This window comes from Euleptes europaea, chromosome 18 (assembly GCF_029931775.1).
Source record: "Euleptes europaea isolate rEulEur1 chromosome 18, rEulEur1.hap1, whole genome shotgun sequence".
Lineage (NCBI taxonomy): Eukaryota > Metazoa > Chordata > Lepidosauria > Squamata > Sphaerodactylidae > Euleptes > Euleptes europaea.
Window position 1 is genome coordinate 5,676,791 of NC_079329.1, and position 16,613 is coordinate 5,693,403.

Here is a 16,613-nt window from a genome sequence, read left to right on the forward strand (position 1 = left end):
CGCTGGGCCGGTTGGATCAATTAGATCACCTCCTACGGGGAAGAAAATCAACGTGATCTCTCATCGCATGGACTCTGGGAACCACTATTGATCCAGGGTTACTATCACTAAGTAAAGGCAGCCGCGGAGACAGTGGATGGAAAGAATTTGGACTAGGAGAGAGGCACTAAATATTAAGAGGAGATCTTAAGTAATGCAAGTTCCACAAGGAATTCAAAAATAAAATAAAAGTGGAACTTTGATTAACCCAAAGCAGGCGGCCTGCAACCTTTAAGTAGTGTGAATGTTCACGGACAAGCCAAGGGAAGGGGAGGGGACAGACATCTTCCAAGACCAACTGGCGACCAGCTCAGGAGGAGCTGGAGTCGTCACTCCTTGCAGTGCACGGAGGGGGGTGGATTCTTGGGCATGTCCCAGCAACTGGATGAGGAGCCTGTGTCAGACGAGCTTCTTTCTTCCTCCGGCTCCTGGGCTGTCAGTCAACGGAGTCGCAGATCTCTTCCACAGCAGTGTTAAAGGCGTGGGGCTGGTCGGCGTAGACGTGGTGGGAGGCACCGGGGATAGCCTGAGGAGGAACCAAGCCAGGAATACATACGTTGAGATATGTCAAGATTTCCAAGATCATAAAGAGTAGACAACTGATTTTGTTTAAAAAATGGATGTTGATATTCTCAGCATACTGGATTTTCGGTCAGACCCCAAAGTCCACCCTTGCGAAATTTATTTTTATTTGATTCGATTTATACCCTGCTCTTTCCCAACCCTGTTGGGCTCAGGGTGACTTTCAACAAATAAAATACAATATTACATTTAGGGGAGGGGCTGTAGCTCAGTGGTAGAGCATCTGCTTGGCATGCAGAAGGTCCCAGGTTCAATCCCCGGCTTCTCCAGTTAAAGGGACTACGCAAGTAGGTGATGTGAAAGACCCCTGCCTGGGACCCTGGAGAGCCGCTGCTAGTTTAACTAGACAATACTGACTTTGATGAACCAAGGCTCTGATTCAGTAGAAGGCACCTTCATGTGTTCAATATGATATAGTGTATATTAAAACACATAATTAAAACAACAAATGAAAACATTTTACAATAATTAAAAGATGGCTGTCAAATTCCACACCTGCTGTAGATACTAAATATTTCCTTTCTAGTGAGGTGGGATTCCTAATGATCTTAAGCAGAGAACCAACAGTGCTCTAATTGGCAATCCTTGGGGGTGGAGACCGGAAAAGAGCCAGGAATCTACTCCTAAACACTCAGCGCAACGACAAACATAACCGTACTCTCCTTCCCCTTTGCTCGGGGTCCTACCATGTCACAGACGTAGCTTCCTGGCCGCAGGTCCTTGACCTTCTCCCCGGTGCTGGTATCGATCCAGGAATTGGCGCCATAGATGAGGGTGATCGGCAAGTCCCGCCGCACCAGGTGGATGCGTTCCAGCATGGGGCGCCGGGCCCAGCCAAAGGCCTCCATCATTGCCTTGAACCCTGCCTCGCCACTGGAGGGGGGAGGGAGAGATAAAGAAAGGAGATTCCTCCGCAGAGCCTTCTCTCTCTCTAGGGTTAATGCCTTTCCTTCAAGTATGCTATATGGAAGGTATCAACAAATACCGATCCAGGAAAGGACTTGTCCCTGTGATACCTATTCCCTGGACTCAATTGATCATATTCTGTTTGTCTGCCCTCTATATGAAACACCCCATGGGAAATGGTTAAAAAATTGGCTTCTTTCCAAATATCACCTATCTACCCAAGTAAAATGTCAATTTCTATTAAATGACTCCGATCCGGAGGTTACTGCAGATGTTGCCAATTTTCTAGTGGATGTGATGAAAGTTCAAAAAGCCCAAAGTTTGTAATTTCTACTTTTGGAATTTACTGGCCTATGTTTGTATCTTAATGACTGCATATTTTATGTACCTTCTGTAACAATTGTAATATTACTTATGCCATTAAAGGTTTTTCATTCATTAATTCATTCAAGAAAGGAGATGGCTGTTAACGGTTATGGGGAAAAGGAATCCTCATGTTAACACGGCTCTAGAAAATACCCACTGTTCTCCTGGAGCTTCCCACTCTACGGGAAGATCAGAAGCAATGGCCAAGCTGGCTTTCCTGGAAGTTAGTGGGTCATTAAGGAAACCCCATACTCCCCATAACGACAGGATGAAAACTGTGGATCGCAGTGAGAAAGCCAAGCAGTAAGGGATTGGGAACACACTCACCTGGGCGTCTGGGCGTTGCAATGGTAGATGTATTCCGAGATGGTGTCGTCGTTGAAGAAATCTGCAAACTTCTGCTTAAAGTCTGGACGGAAGCGCTGCACCAGCCCAGGGCCTGGAGGGGAGGAGGGGTGGAGAAGGCAGTATCACACCAAGCCATTTCTCAAGCTTCAAAAGAGCTGAAACTCATTCACCTTTATGCCTGAAACCCATTCATCCACAACCAGCTTCCTCATCTGAAAGGGTCAGGGAAATGTGTCATTAGGATTGTCGATTTTTATCCCACCCTTCCTTCAAGGAACACAGAGAGGGATAACAGCATTCTCCACTCCTCCATTTTACCCTCACAACAAAGAGGAAACACTGAAAGCAGGCAGTCTGGATATGGGATGTCCGGATAAGGGATACTCTACCTGTATTTAAACTACATTCCTTGAAGGTGTGCTTTTACATGAGCGTTTTAGAATCAATATACTTCATGGTTTAATTGTGTTTTATTTCACCCAGCCTTTTGGGTACCCAGCTTTGTTTTTAGGTTGGGTCACAGAATCATAGAGTTGGAAGGGACCAACCCCCTGTACAATGCAGGAAATTCACAACTACCTCCCACACACACAGCCAGTGACCCCTACTCCATGCCCAGAAGATGGCCATGGTGCCCTCCCTCTCATGAACTGCCTAAGGTCACAGAATCAGCATTGCTGACAGAGGGCCAAGATGCCCTCCCTCTCATCATGTGCTTAAGGTCATAGAACCAGCATTGCTGACAGATGGCCATCTAACCTCTGCTTACAAACCTCCAGGAAAGGAGTGCTTACCATCTCCCGAGGAAGCCTGTTCCACTGAGGAACCACTTTAACTGTTAGAAAATTCTTCCTAATGTCTAGATGGAAACTCTTTTGATTTAATTTCAACCCATTGGTTCTGGTCCGACCTTCTGGGGCAACAGTAAACAACTTGGCACCCTCCTCTATATGGCAGCCCTTCAAGTACTTGAAGATGGTGATCATATCATGTTTCAGTCTTCTCCTCTCCAGGCTAAACATACCCAGCTCCTTCAACCTTTCCTCATAGGACTTGGTCTCCAGACCCCCTCAGCATTTGTGTTGCCCTCCTCTGGACACATTTCCCCCTCTTCTTTGTCCATTTACGAGCCCAGACTCCAGTTCCTGCCTCCCCCTCCGCCCCGGTCCACTTGGCCTCCTAGCCGACTTCACTCACCCCACGGTCCGGCAGCTCGCAGCACAGCCAGCGGGTTGGAGCGCCCCAGAACCGTCGCCACGGCCTTGACCCAAGCCGGCGCGCTACGCACCTGGCTCGGGTCCGTTGGCCGCACCGGGAAGCCCCAGGGGTCCACGAGGATGAGATGTTTCACCCTGGGTGAGAAGAGACACGAGAGGACAAATTGAGACAATGGACAGTCAACAAGCATCGTCTGCCTCCATATTAAAAACAACTCCCTAAGTGGAAAAACTAGCAAGCCAGGGAATGAACTTTCAAAGTTTGCCTTCTTCTTAAAGTGCTAGTTTTCGACAACAAGAGGAACATTTTCAGGGTGGTTTTTTTTTTGGGGGGGGGGAGGTGTTCTTAAACCAGCATGGTAGAGTTGTCAAGAGTGTCAGTCTAGGACCGTGTTGGCGAACCTATGGCACGCGTGCCGGACTTGGCACGCGGAGTCCTGTCTGTGGGCACGCGCTGGTAAGTCGAGAAGCCCCCCCCCTTCCCCCGACTCCGGACCGCCCAGCTCGGCGGGGCTTTGAACTGCTCCGTGCTGCCCCGAGCAGTTCAAAGCCCCTCCTTCCCCGGACTCTGCGCCGCCCAGCTGGGCCGCGGGAGCTTTGAACTACTCAGCGCTGTCCGGAGCAGTTCAAAGCCTCCCCTTCCCCGGACTCCTGGGGCTCCCGGCCACACCGGGATTGTTATTCATCTTTACTGGCAGGCTGCCTTCGGATGAGTCGCTGCTTCCTCCAGGCGTTTCTACCTTCCTTTAAAGGTGCCTTCTCCCCTTTTCAGCTTAATTGCCATCATTAACTTTACAATCTTTATTGCCAGCCACAGCTTTGCTAGCTATTGTCTCATTGCAAATTACTTTGCGGGAGATCTCTTCGTCCTGTCGCTGACGTCATCACATCCTTCCTTCTCCCTGCTCCACAGCAGGCAAAACGGAGCGCGCGTCTACAGCGTGCACAGAGCACTCACATTTATTTTTTTAATTCAGCAGGACTAGTAAGTGTTCCCTCATTATTAATTTCCATTGAGACCTTGCTGCCTTCCCACCGCCCCTAGACTGACACAGGCTTCAGTGTGTTCGTCACAGAGAGGATTTAACATCTACAGAACCGTTTGGCTCATTACTTGCAAGCACAGAAAAGGAGCTCCTGTTTCCCTTCCCCCCCCTCCTTCCAACCTTGTGCTTACTGCTTCTTGTGCATGCTTGTTATTCAACTATCTTGGCTGATATTGCTTATTTAATTGTGCTTATTGCTTTTTGTGTATGCCTGTTACCATCTTATGCTGCTATTGCTGGATTAATTCTGTTGGGAGACTTTAATACACTTGCATGGGATGCAGACACATTTAGTATAGCTGTTCTATTTAATTCTAAGTTGTTCATGTATTGTGGCTTTGTATTGTAATAATATTATATTGACATAGGAATATTTATTGCCATTGTAATTCATGTACTGAAAAGTGTATATTGTTACTAAACAATACTATTTGAAACAAGTGCAAGCTTTTTTGGTATTTATACTTGTGTTCACAGTTGCTGTAAGCAGTAGAGCCTTGTGCTGTATCTTGGGTTGTGACACACATTTTTGCAGCATAGGTGTTCTTTTCCATTTATTTCCTAGACTTGCCACCTGGAGGTTGGCAACCCTACCATGGCGTTTTAAGTGCAATTCTAGGGCACACACTAACTTGAGGGTGTGCTATACTTGGCTACAGCGGAGCAGCAGCCCCACATTGTTGGGTATTGCACGGCTGTTATATGCTTAGGGTTGCCAACCTCCAGGTAATAATAGTAGGAGATCTCTGCGTGGAGCAGTTCAAAGCCCCCCCCCCTTCCCCCGACTCTGTGCCGCCCAGCTGGGCAGCGGGGGCAAATTGCCGTGTTGGCACTTTGCGATAAATAAGTGGGTTTTGGGTTGCAGTTTGGACACTTGGTCTCTAAAAGGTTCGCCATCACTGGTCTAGGATCTGGGAGGTCCAAGTTTGAATCCACACTCAGCCAGGAAAGCTCACTGGGTAACCCTGGGCCAGTCATATGAACATACGAGAAGTTGCCTTATACTGAAGTCTATCAAAGTCAGTATTGTCTACTCAGACTGGAAGCAGGTCTCAGGCGGAGGTTTTTCACGTTGGCTATTGCAAGATCCTATAACTGGAGATGCCAGGGATTGAACCTGGGATCTGCATGACAAGCAGATGCTCTACCACTGAGCCGCAGCCCCTCCCACAGCCCCAGTCATTCTCTCTAAGCCTAATCTACCTCACAGGATTGTTGTGAGGATAATATTGGAAAGGGGGAAATCGATATGGTAAAAGCTGCTTTGAGTCCCCGTTGGGGAGAAAAGGGGGGTTATAATAACCCCATAAATGAACAAACAAGTTCAGACTGCACGTTCAGAGCTACCTTTGTCACATCCCATAAAGAACTTCCAGTAAGAATAAAAGGCTGCATTAAAAAAAAAAAAATCTTCCATGACGCTGTGCCCTCCTGCCAGGGGCCAGGCACTGCCCACAATTCCTAGGCGAGTGCTGACAGAAAACACTCACCTCTCTGGGTACTGCAAGCTGTAGGAGGTTGCCAGGAAACCTCCAAGACTGTGGCCCAGCAGGATCATGCTGGGGATGCCCATCTCCTGGCGCCAGGCCTCGATGGAGCTCACAAACTCCTCCTCCGCTCCCTGGGCGTCGTGGGGGAAGGGGGGCCGGGAGCTGCGCCCGAAGCCAAGGAGGTCAAAGGCGTGGAGGGGGCGGCGGGCGCTCAGCGAATCCAAGTTGAGGATCCAGAGCCCCACGCCCCCGCCGAAGCCGTGCACCATCACCAGGGGAGTGCGCCCCCGGCCCCGATCCGGGGACAACGATACAGTCCAGATCTTGCTCTGGTTGGGGAGGGAGACGTACCGAGCCACAAATCGGTTCTGGAGGCCTACAGAGGAAGGGACAGAAAGATGTGAAAGAGAGATGAGATGCTTGAGGGGTTGAGTGGGGGAAGGCATATATAACGGTTCCATCATCACTGGCCTCCCTGTATCATCTGAATTATTTTGTTCCACCTTTGGCTTATTTTTGCCCACCTCATTTCACTCTCCTGATTGGACATTTCTATGCTTGAATGGTGCCTATGGATCTATGCAATGTGTAACGTTTAGGTTAGAATCATGGAGTTGGAAGGGACCACCAGGATCATCTAGTTTAACCCCCTGCACAATGCAGGAAATTCACAACTCACTCCCTCCCACCCCAGTGACTCCCACTCCATGCCCAAAATATGGCCAAGATGCTCTCCCTCTCATGATCTGGTCATCAATTTTTTTTTACTTTTACTAAAGCTTGAACAAAATTGTTATATGGTGCCAAGTTGTTTTCTGTTGCCCCAGAAGGTCGGACCAGAACCAACGGGTTGAAATTAAATCGAAAGAGTTTCTGCCTAGACATTAGGAAGAATTTTCTAACAGTCAGAGTAGTTCCTCAGTGGAACAAGCTTCCTCGGGAGGTAGTGAGCTCTCCTTCCCTGGAGGTTTTAAAGAAGAGGTTAGATGGCCATCTGTCAGCAATGCTGATTCTATGACCTCAAGCAGATCATGAGAGGGAGGGCATCTTGGCCATCTTCTGGGCATGCAGTAGGGGTCACTGGGGGTGTGGGGGGGAGGTATTTGTGAATTTCCTGCATTGTGCAGGGGGTTGCACTAGATGACCCTGGTGGTTCCTTCCAACTCTGTGATTCTATATATTATTGTACTATTATTTTAAATGGATTGAATGTGATTTATTATTGTTATTGTGCAAGATGTGAGCCACCCCGAGCCTGACCTCGGTCGGGGAGGGGCAGGATATAAGTCTAATAAATAAGTGCAATGGACCCACATTTCTTGCAAACACAGATTTAGATAGGTTGAGATTTACACTGATGTTACTGGGGTTTCCAAAATAAGATTTGGCAAATCCATGGCAGAGATGTTTCTCCGGTGTTTACTTAGCAGGCCTGCACGGAGCTACAAAATGATGATGTCAGCTCTCATCCCTCCTTTCTGGACCTCAGGAGACAAGGACTCTGAACACACACAGAGTGCCTTTTGGCTGGCACAGCCTTCGCTTAGGAAAAAGTATCCCACCTGCCCTGGATTCATGGAAAGCATCCCTGAACATTATCCTTGCCTATGCACACAGGAAAAATGACCACTCGCCTGACTGTGAGTTCTTTCACTCACATTATATCTCACTGTGGAGATCTGAATAAAGTCCATTTGCTGTGTTTGCAATTCCCCTCCCTCCTCGACACAGCGAAAGTGGGGAATTGCTTGTAGATCCCGAACTGGGTATTTGTTCCTGAAAACAGGTTGTGTGTATGTGTTAAGTGCCATCAAGTCGCTTCCGACTCACGGCGACCCTATGAATGAAAGTCCTCCAAAATGTCCTATCTTTGACAGCCCTGCTCAGATCCTGCAAATTGAAGGCCGTGGCTTCCTTCATTGAGTCAATCCATCTCTTGTTGGGTCTTCCTCTTTTCCTGCTGCCCTCCACTTTTCCTAGCATGACTGTCTTTTCCAGTGACTCTTGTCATGACATGACCAAAATACGACAGCCTCAGTTTAGTCATTTTAGCTTCTAGGGTCAGTTCAGGCTCGATTTGATCTAGAACCCACTGAAAACAGGTTGTAGGTGATGTGAAAGAAGTCCGCCTAGGGTTGCCAGGGCTCTCTTTGCCACCAATGGGTGGTTTGTGGGGCGGAGCCAGAGGAGAGCGGGGTTAGGGGAGGGTCTTCAATGCCATAGAGGCCAGAGTGGCCGTTTTCTTCAAGGGAACTGATCTCTATCAGGTGGAGATCAGTTGTAATAGCAGGAGATCTCCAATTGGCAACCCTACCTCCACCTGAGAACCTGGCGGGCCGCTGCCAGTTTGAGCAGACCGTGACAGACTAAGGGTCTGATTCAGTATAAGGCAGCTTCATGTGCTCACATGTACCCCATTTTTCACTGCTTAACTTTGACAGCTCAGGGAAAAGATATCTTTACACACACACCCATAAGACCAAAACCAGGTTTTTCTGTGTGTGGGTTGGGAAGGGGGAATCTGAATGGGGGGAAAAACCAGCAACAGGAAAACACATTTGTGTTTTCACCTGTGTTATAATAAAGCTGCCGTGTTTTCAACTGTGTCAGCCGCCCATCGGTAATCTAGAGAGAACACTGTTAGCTAAATGGACTGGGCTGTTTTAAGGGTCACCAGGATAATGTCTGCATAGATGCACCTCCCCTTCCACCTCCATATCAGTCTCCCCTGGAGGCAGCCACCTGGGTGGCTGCTTCCTGCTAAAAAAGAAACCGCCGGGTAATTTAACGATTTCTTGGACCATAATTTCCCTCTCTTCCTTGGGACATGCCTCTTTACCACCAGAACAATTGAACTTATGGCTGCTGAGCCCCTTTGGGTGAGGGGGATTCCCCAACCCCAGATCCCAGTTTTACCATAGACTTTCTGGCACTTCCTAGCGCTACCCTCTGGCACTTCCGGGTAGCTCTAGGAATCACCGGGAAATCTATGGCAAGAACGTCCTGTATGTAGACGAGTCTAATTTTTCTTGTTAATTTTTCTCCTGGGACAAAGCCCCCTCCCCCACAACCCCACCAGTTGCCAGGCATGACTTACACTGCAAAAGCCGAGTTTCCACATTCTTAAGGTGGGACATGGAGGTGGGACGCCAAGCCGGGAGCCAGCCTCCCAGCCAGCCGTGGGACCTGTAGGAGGGGACGGAGGAGAATATGGGTGGAGATCCCGGATGGAAAGTTTCATGGAGGAGAAAGAGACAAGTTAGAAGAGGGAGAAGACACCTGGATTCTTCAAGGGCTCATTTCCAGTTGGGGAAATGCCCAATGAACCGCAGCAAGGTCTTTGTTACTGGTCAGCAGGGTTGCCAGCTTCGAGTTGGGAAATACCTGGAGATTTTGGGGGTGGAGCCTGAGGAGGGTGGGGTTTGGGGAGGGACTTCAGTGGGGTTCATTGCCATAGAGTCCACCTTTCAAAGTGGCCATTTTCTCCAGGTGGACTGATCTCTTTTGCCTGGAGATCAGTTGAATAGCAGGAGATCTCCAGTCACTACCTGCAGGTTGGCAACCCTACTGGTCAGCAAAGATGAGAAACATTCAGAATTTACTGACCAAGCACACAGCACAAACTCCCGTGCCCCGACTGAAAGTTTTACATTCACATGGAAGTTGACTTTTCAGAAGTGGCATAGGGGCTGTTCAAAGCCTGCCCTATTTTCAACAACATGGGTTAATCCTAGGTTAGAACCCAAGCCATGGTTTGCACCTCCTCACATACCGACAAACCCTGGTTTGCCAGCTTTTCGTTTCCATCTGCTCAGCACTGTCACCTCTGCTTGCAAATAGTTTTCTAGGCAGAGGCCATAACTCTGGTTTGCCAGCTCAGTCACCGACAGGGTTGTCGACAGGCCGGGAGGAAAATGCCCTGTCTCTTTAACTGAATTGGTAGGCAGCTGAAGCTTTTCATGGGCATGGAGGTAAATAACTTCATCCTGGTAAATAACATCCTATTAAGCAGGGCATTCTTCTCTCGCTCTCAAGGCCTAGCGCCACCAATGAATTGCTGGCTTCAAGCCTGCCCTTTTGTTCATTCAGTCTGGAATCAAGCAGAGAAACAAAGTCGCGCCAAGAAAGTTTGCTGCGTGTTAAGCCGCTGCATGGGTTGGGGAGGACAAAGAGAATTTCTACTCCCTTTATGTCCACAGAAATGAGTTAACACCTGAAAGATTTCAGACTATTACATCAGCTCCCATAACAGGGACAACCAGATTGCCGAGTCACTCTACCTTTCCCTAGATCTGCTGAGTCACCTCCGAAGCTCCCTTCGCAAACACACTTTCCAAGTTGGATTGCAGAAAGAGCTACCCTGGCACCTATTCCCAACCCCCCCCATATGCCCAAAGTCCTTTGTCCTGCTTTCTAATAACACACAGGCATTTGATATGCTAATTTTCATATTGCATAACTTTGTTTCCCTTCACCCCACCAGAGCACAGTCTTTCCCAGAGGCCTCGTCCCTAAAAGACCTCAACCTACTAAAAGATCTGAACTCTTCTGTGTATGAATGGAGGGCTTTTCCCTCCTCTCCCCCGCCATGAAATTAGAAGCAGCGTATTAAATCCCAGGACCTCTTCCTTAGAAACAAAACTCCTTGAGTGGTATCTGACCAGGTGATCTGTCAGTTGTATTTCACTGAATGGTGGAGGAAGGGTACTCTGCCCGGGCTCAGATACACCTGACACACATTCCAGCCACCAGCCATATCACAAAAAGCCGTGTGAAACAGGTCCCCGGGTTGTTCACAGTCTGGATCGACGTGCCCAGCTTAGTTTTCCTGGCACTTCCCGTCACCACTTCCTGCTTTGTTGTTTTCGAGAATAACTTTGACCAACTGGACATCTCCATCATTCTATTCCCTCCTGCTGTGTCACCACTTTCCCCTCTTTTTTTTACAGGGTATCGTTCCATTCTTTGCAGAACAGGGAAGCGGTTTGAATCTTTTCTTTATAAACAACGGCCACAACACAGCATCCGACCAAAACAAGCCTTGCAAACATATCTTGACCCACCCCGATCGCAACCAAGGCCAGCGAGGCGCAATCCTCCAGTCCGAAGAAAAATAAACCCGCTCCAAGATACAGGGGGAAACATCTGGAGAGCCTAGCCCACCTGTAGGAGTGGTAACTCCATGCAAAACAACCATCCCCCCCACCCCCCAGGCCTTTTCTCCATCTGCACCCTTTTCAGAGCAGATCCGGGAAAGGGAAAGGAAGAAGAAAACATCTTTCCCCCCATCAAGCCAGACTCACGACTGCTCAAGGTCTTCCTCCATGACACTCCAAGAAGGCATGCATCACAACAGCTGGGGAAGGAAGGCGTGCTGGAAGGGACTTCAGAGTGTGGGGGCGGGGTCAAGCGACAGCGAGGGGGGGCGTGGTTTGCATTTTATGAATGGCTTGGGGGTGGGGGGAAAAGGCTGCTTGTGTAACCCTCCTGCTGGGTTATGTAAGGGGAGGGGCGGGAGGCGAGGGCGAGCCCCGGAGAGAGAGAGCGCTCCGCCCTGGCTCCCTCTGCTTGCCCGGGTGGATCAGTAAAGGGGGGGGGAGAGGAAAGGGGAGGAGGGCTCCCCTCCGTCCCTCCCTCCCTGATGTGGGCGCAGCATCATAAAGAGGGCAGGAGCCTGGTTGGCGGCCGCTGGGGGAGGCTGGCTTTGCAATGGGGAAAGGGTGCTGTGGGATGCGGGGGGACGGTGGAAGAGCCGGATCGGAGGGTGGCGGGGAGGAGCTTTCTCCAGGATCGGGGCCAGGCAAGGGGTTTCAGTGCCAACGCTCCCGCCTCTAAGCGTTGGGGTGTTTTCCTCTCCAGGCAGGCCGTGTTTCTGAGCATAAGCAGAGGGCTTTTCTCGTTCCCCGATCAGGGGCTAGGTAGGACCTGTCCCTGGGGTTGGGATTCGCACGTGCCAAATCATGGGATCCTACTACCGCACCGGGTTGCGTGTGTAGCTGCCGCCAGAGCGGTGTGGTCTAGGGGCAGGGGAAGTTTAATAAGATTGCAGAAGTGGGGATTTATGGGTTGGGGCAAAGCTGCACTTGGGAGGCTTTTTTGGTTTGTTTGCATCAAGCGCCCGGCCTTCTAACTATTTCGTTACCTGAAGACTGAGAGGAGGTCCTTCTCACTGCGCTTGCGTACTTAGTAATTTATTCTTATTAGGTTTTAGTTCAGTCCTATCTGAATCCGGGTGTAGGGTGAAGAGTACGATCCGCATGCGCATAAAGTCCTCTACCCATCGGGAGGGCACAATACTATTGTGCATAGGGCGCGCCTGCTCATGCATACACGCACAAAAACATTTAAAATGCCCTAAAGGTACACAGACACGTGCCACTTATTTTCAACTTTATTCTTCTCCCTCTCTCCAACGAAACCTCCTTGTAAGGATGAGTGTACAACGCATGCGCAAAAGGCAGCCCCTCGCAGGTATGGCTCCGCCCAAGGCAGCAAATCTGGTATCACGCATGCGCCTTTCGTCGGGGGCGGCTTCCCGCGCACGCGCGTCAGCCGGCCCGTACTAGAAATGGCTTCTTTGGGGAATCCAGACGGGGCCGCGCATGCGCCTTCCCAGGACACGCCTCGCTGCGCCTGCGCTCTCCGCGGGGAGACCCGGGAAGCGTTTCCTCCTTCCCTTCTGTCGCGATGTCTGGGTCGGCGGCAGGGTCGGCGGCCTCCGGGGCCGGCTCGGTGGGCTCGGTGGTGCGGCGCTTCCTGGCCGAGTACAGCAGCGGCACGCCGAGCCGCCTGAAGGTGCTGGACGCCTACCTGCTCTACGTCATGCTGACGGGCGCGCTGCAGTTCGGCTACTGCCTCGGCGTCGGCACCTTCCCCTTCAACTCCTTCCTCTCGGGCTTCATCTCGGCCGTCGGCAGCTTCATCCTGGGCGGTGAGAGGCTCGGCCGTTGCCATGGCGACCGCTAGGCCGCGCGCGGAGGGGCGGGGCCGTCCCCTGCAACGGTCGCGGCGCCAACCGCCTCCCCTGGTTGTATGGTTGCCAACCTCCAGGGACCAGCTGGGAAAAACGGCCATTGGGCTCTGCGGCGTTGAAGCCCCTCCCCTAACCCTGCCCACCTCAGGCTCCGCCCCCAAAAAACCTCCCGCCGGTGGCGAAGAGGGACCTGGCAACCCTACCTGGTGGGAAGGAGGCAGGGGTGCTCGGTGTTGCCACGGCAACTGTTGATCGACAGGGCTGTGGCCGCTCATCAGAGAGGGGCTGGGGGAGTGGGCGGGTGCAGGGCTTGCCATGGCAACCGCGAAGCCCATTGGTCACCGAAGGTGTCTCTCTCGCAGCGATCGCTGTGGCAACCTGCCAAGGGGGGGGGGAAGCATGGCCATTGCATAATACAATGAAAGAGGAGCGTGCCTCTGAGCGTGTGCAGAGTGCCTTTTCCTTCATTGTTGGCCCCAGCTAGAAAGCGGCCAAGAGTCTCAGGGCAATGAAGGTTTCAGCTTTTGGAAAGTACCATCTGGAAGTTTAAAAACAAATCATCTCACTAAACACACTAAAATACAGATGGATCAAATTAGGGGAGGGGGGCGTGGCTCAGCCGGTGAGCCTCTGCTTGGCATGCAGAAGGTCGCAGGTTCAATCCCCAGCATCTCCAGTTAAAGGGACCGGGCAAGAAGGCGATGTGAAAGACCCCTGCCCGAGACCCTGGAGAGCCGCTGCTGGTCTCAATAGACAATACTGACTTTGATGGACCAAGGGTCTGATTCGGTATAAGGCAGATTTATGTGTTTGTGTTGTGTTAAAGTTTAATTGCATAGTTAAACTAAACTGAATATTTGTGACATGTCACGTGACTAATCTACCCTGCTTTCCCAGTAGCCAGTAAAATAATCAGTTTTGAGCAAAATCTGTGGTCATGTTCTTCCACTCTTTTCTTCCCCTTCTCGCAGAAGGGAGAGAAGAGGTTTCACAGATGAAAAGGTAGTTAAATCAGTACAGTGCCATTTTGTAGCTAGACTTCAGTGCTGTACGGCCGACTAACACACCCTTCATGGAATATTCCTTTCCCAGGTCAAACTAAGATTGTTAGCTTTTGCCCTTTCTTATTATCCTGATAGCAAGACTTACGGTATCTTCCCTCCTTCCTGTCTTGTAGTGTGTTTGAGGATCCAAATCAACCCACAAAACAAAGGAGATTTTCAGGGCATCTCCCCCGAACGAGCCTTCGCCGATTTCCTCTTCGCTAACACCATCCTTCATCTTGTCGTCATCAACTTTGTGGGCTGATCAAATGGTGCGTATGCCAAGGAGTGATTGTCAGCAATGGGAAGGAAACACCTTCTAAGCAGGATTCTACACACAGATTTGCTAGGTTGCCTCTGTCTAGTCTGTCTTTTATTCTGCTGTGAATCTTTGTCATCGTCTTGAGTCTGGAAACAGATAGGAGGATCTCATTCCTTGTAGTGACTTTAGATAGGGTTGGATAAGATCCAAGCGAATTCACTCGGTTGGAGTGTCTCCAGAGTTGGTACAAGGAGGAACTTCTTGCTTTTACCTTCTAGCTCATAACTGGAGAGAAGAGCTGGACTTCTGTGGATGTGCTGGGCCCCTTGAAGCTTAGTGGGACAAAAAGAATGGGCAGAAATTTTGTCCTGACAGCTGAGGCCTGGCAAATGTGTTTGAGGCGTGACAGTGAATGAACTGAAACTTTAGAAGAAAATGTTATTGCTGTCAGTCATCAAACTTGGAGGTCGTGTCTGTGTGCTGAAAGTCTTGGTAAATTTCCACATTCGACATCTATTCATTTATGAAGCCCTATTTTGGAGAACGAGAACAGAGAGACTCAAATCGCAATATGGTTGTGGTTCTCAAAATAAGAAACTGCACAATGAATTGATACTAGGAGTCAGTACTCTTGTGTGTGGTGTGGAATCTTGGAATTTCAATACAGCTTAAGTCTTCAGAGGGTCTCTGTAATTTTCCCATCTTATTTCCATTCAGTGCTTCATCTGAGGTCAAGATGCAGTTTCTGCCAAAGAGAAAGGGTCAGCAAGTGACCTCATGTCGCCTGTTTAAAGCTCCAGTTAGACTGGGCGGGGGGAATTATGTCTATGGGGGTTTGGTAGGATTGCATTGTGGATATAGGAGCTCCATCTTCCATTCTTACATATGAAAATGAGCATTTTTTTCCACTTCTCTCTGTCTTTTCCTTAGGTCCTGGACTTGTCTCACTTGCTGAACCCCTGCATGAACAAGCCTGCTGTGCATCACAGATTTTGATTTATTCACTGGTGGGAAAAGGAACTATTTCTTTGAAAATAGCTTGGCTTTTGGGAAAAGCCTCCCAATAAACCTCCTTTGTTATATCCTTGTATCTCATGTCTCACTGACAGGGGGAGAGGAGAGTATGATAGAAGGATAGGATTATCAAGGTACTACTCATGGGCAGAAGACAAAATATCTAGCTATCTTCACATATTTTTCCTTTACTCCAAAGTACACAGGGTGTCTTGCGACCAAGATAACTTGAAACAACAGTAGCTAAAAGGTAATAACACATCAACAAAAAGCAGCAGCGGTCAAAAATTAAGACCCCCTCACCTTAAAAACAGCAGCAGTAGTATAGAAACCCTGCAATACCGTACAAGCCAATGCAGACGTGTAAGCGTAGAAGAAAACCTGACATAAAACAACTAAACGTCCAAGGGGGTTAGTGCCCCATACCCTTGGAAGGCTCATTGGACGAGAGGTAATTCTTACACGTTGCCAGAAGGCCATCTGTGAGACGGCCACATTTTTCTCTGGGGGACAGAGTCCAAAAGCTCCGAGTCCACGGCGGAGAAGACCTCTTGTGCAGGGCCCAGCAGTCTCAATGTCAAGTCAGTGCATGGAGTGGAACAACCCCTAAAGATCTCCAGCTATTGAGAGGCTCACGGGGGCACAGGCAGTCCTTCAGGTCCCCTGGTACTGGTCAGCATCAACACTCCATTGACCCAGAAACAACCTGGGAGTTCTTGCAACTTGTACCGGGGGAGGAAGTGGGGGGCTGTGATCCCTGCAGTGATTCTTGCACTAGCTGTAATTTCTGAACCATTTTTCAAATGCAGCCTCACTCCACATAAAAGTGACTGCAGGACATGTGGGGAGGGGGCTGTTCTTACTAGCCCTGATTCTTCCTTTCCTTGGCAGTTTCAGCATTTTGTCTTTCCTTTTATTTTGCTGCCATCTGGTGTCCATGCCAGTGTATTACCTGGGCAGATTTTCTTGATTATCGTTTCAGAGGGTAGCCATGTTGATCTGCAGTAGAAAACCTAGAGAGTTAGACTGCTACAGTAGATGCATTCGAAAAGAGCAAGAGTCCAGTAGCACCTTAAAGATTAAGAAAATTCCTGGCAGGGCATGAGCTTTCGTGAGCCACAGCTCACTTCTTCAGATATCTTCAGGAGGAGAGGAAGATGGGAAGGGAGATGCAGTGGGGAGGCCCATCTGAAGGAAACTCTGCCCATGCTCATACAAACTACCATGGGACTTTCAATATGTTTGAACTGGGTTTCATTGCCTGGCTTTGGATTGCTCATTTCCTGATGAACATAAGAAAAGCCCTGCTGGATCAGACCAAGGCCCA

At 49.6% G+C, this 16,613-nt stretch overlaps 2 protein-coding genes across 2 annotated transcripts; one reads left to right on the forward strand and one right to left on the reverse strand.

The window, feature by feature from the left end:
* Window positions 1-445: 445 nt before the first annotated feature.
* On the reverse strand, window positions 446-11,328 carry ABHD4 (abhydrolase domain containing 4, N-acyl phospholipase B). Its single transcript, XM_056863448.1, has 7 exons — window positions 11,298-11,328; window positions 9,092-9,180; window positions 5,995-6,370; window positions 3,439-3,593; window positions 2,221-2,332; window positions 1,308-1,494; window positions 446-565 (listed from the first exon to the last, which is right to left on the reverse strand). Exons 1-7 carry the CDS (start codon window positions 11,318-11,320, stop codon window positions 476-478), a joined length of 1,032 nt encoding a protein of 343 aa, XP_056719426.1. The 5' UTR covers window positions 11,321-11,328; the 3' UTR covers window positions 446-475.
* Window positions 11,329-12,657: 1,329 nt separating this feature from the next.
* On the forward strand, window positions 12,658-14,279 carry DAD1 (defender against cell death 1). Its single transcript, XM_056863734.1, has 2 exons — window positions 12,658-12,925; window positions 14,145-14,279. The coding sequence occupies exons 1-2, from the start codon at window positions 12,682-12,684 to the stop codon at window positions 14,273-14,275; spliced, it is 375 nt and encodes a 124-aa protein (XP_056719712.1). The 5' UTR covers window positions 12,658-12,681; the 3' UTR covers window positions 14,276-14,279.
* The last annotated feature ends 2,334 nt before the right edge of the window (window positions 14,280-16,613 follow it).

Excerpts from the sequence above, each read along its gene's own strand:
- ABHD4 (XM_056863448.1), bottom strand. The coding sequence starts at position 11,320 with ATGGAGGAAGACCTTGAGCAGTC. Across the intron at positions 2,333-3,438 it reads GCGAGCTGCCGGACCGTGGG|GCCCTGGGCTGGTGCAGCGC; the intron begins GTGAGTGAAGTC and ends CCTCCCCTCCAG. Across the intron at positions 566-1,307 it reads GAAGCTACGTCTGTGACATG|GCTATCCCCGGTGCCTCCCA; the intron begins GTAGGACCCCGA and ends GTTCCTCCTCAG.
- DAD1 (XM_056863734.1), top strand. The coding sequence starts at position 12,682 with ATGTCTGGGTCGGCGGCAGGGTCGGCGGCCTCCGGGGCCGGCTCGGTG. Across the intron at positions 12,926-14,144 it reads CGGCAGCTTCATCCTGGGCG|TGTGTTTGAGGATCCAAATC; the intron begins GTGAGAGGCTCG and ends CCTGTCTTGTAG.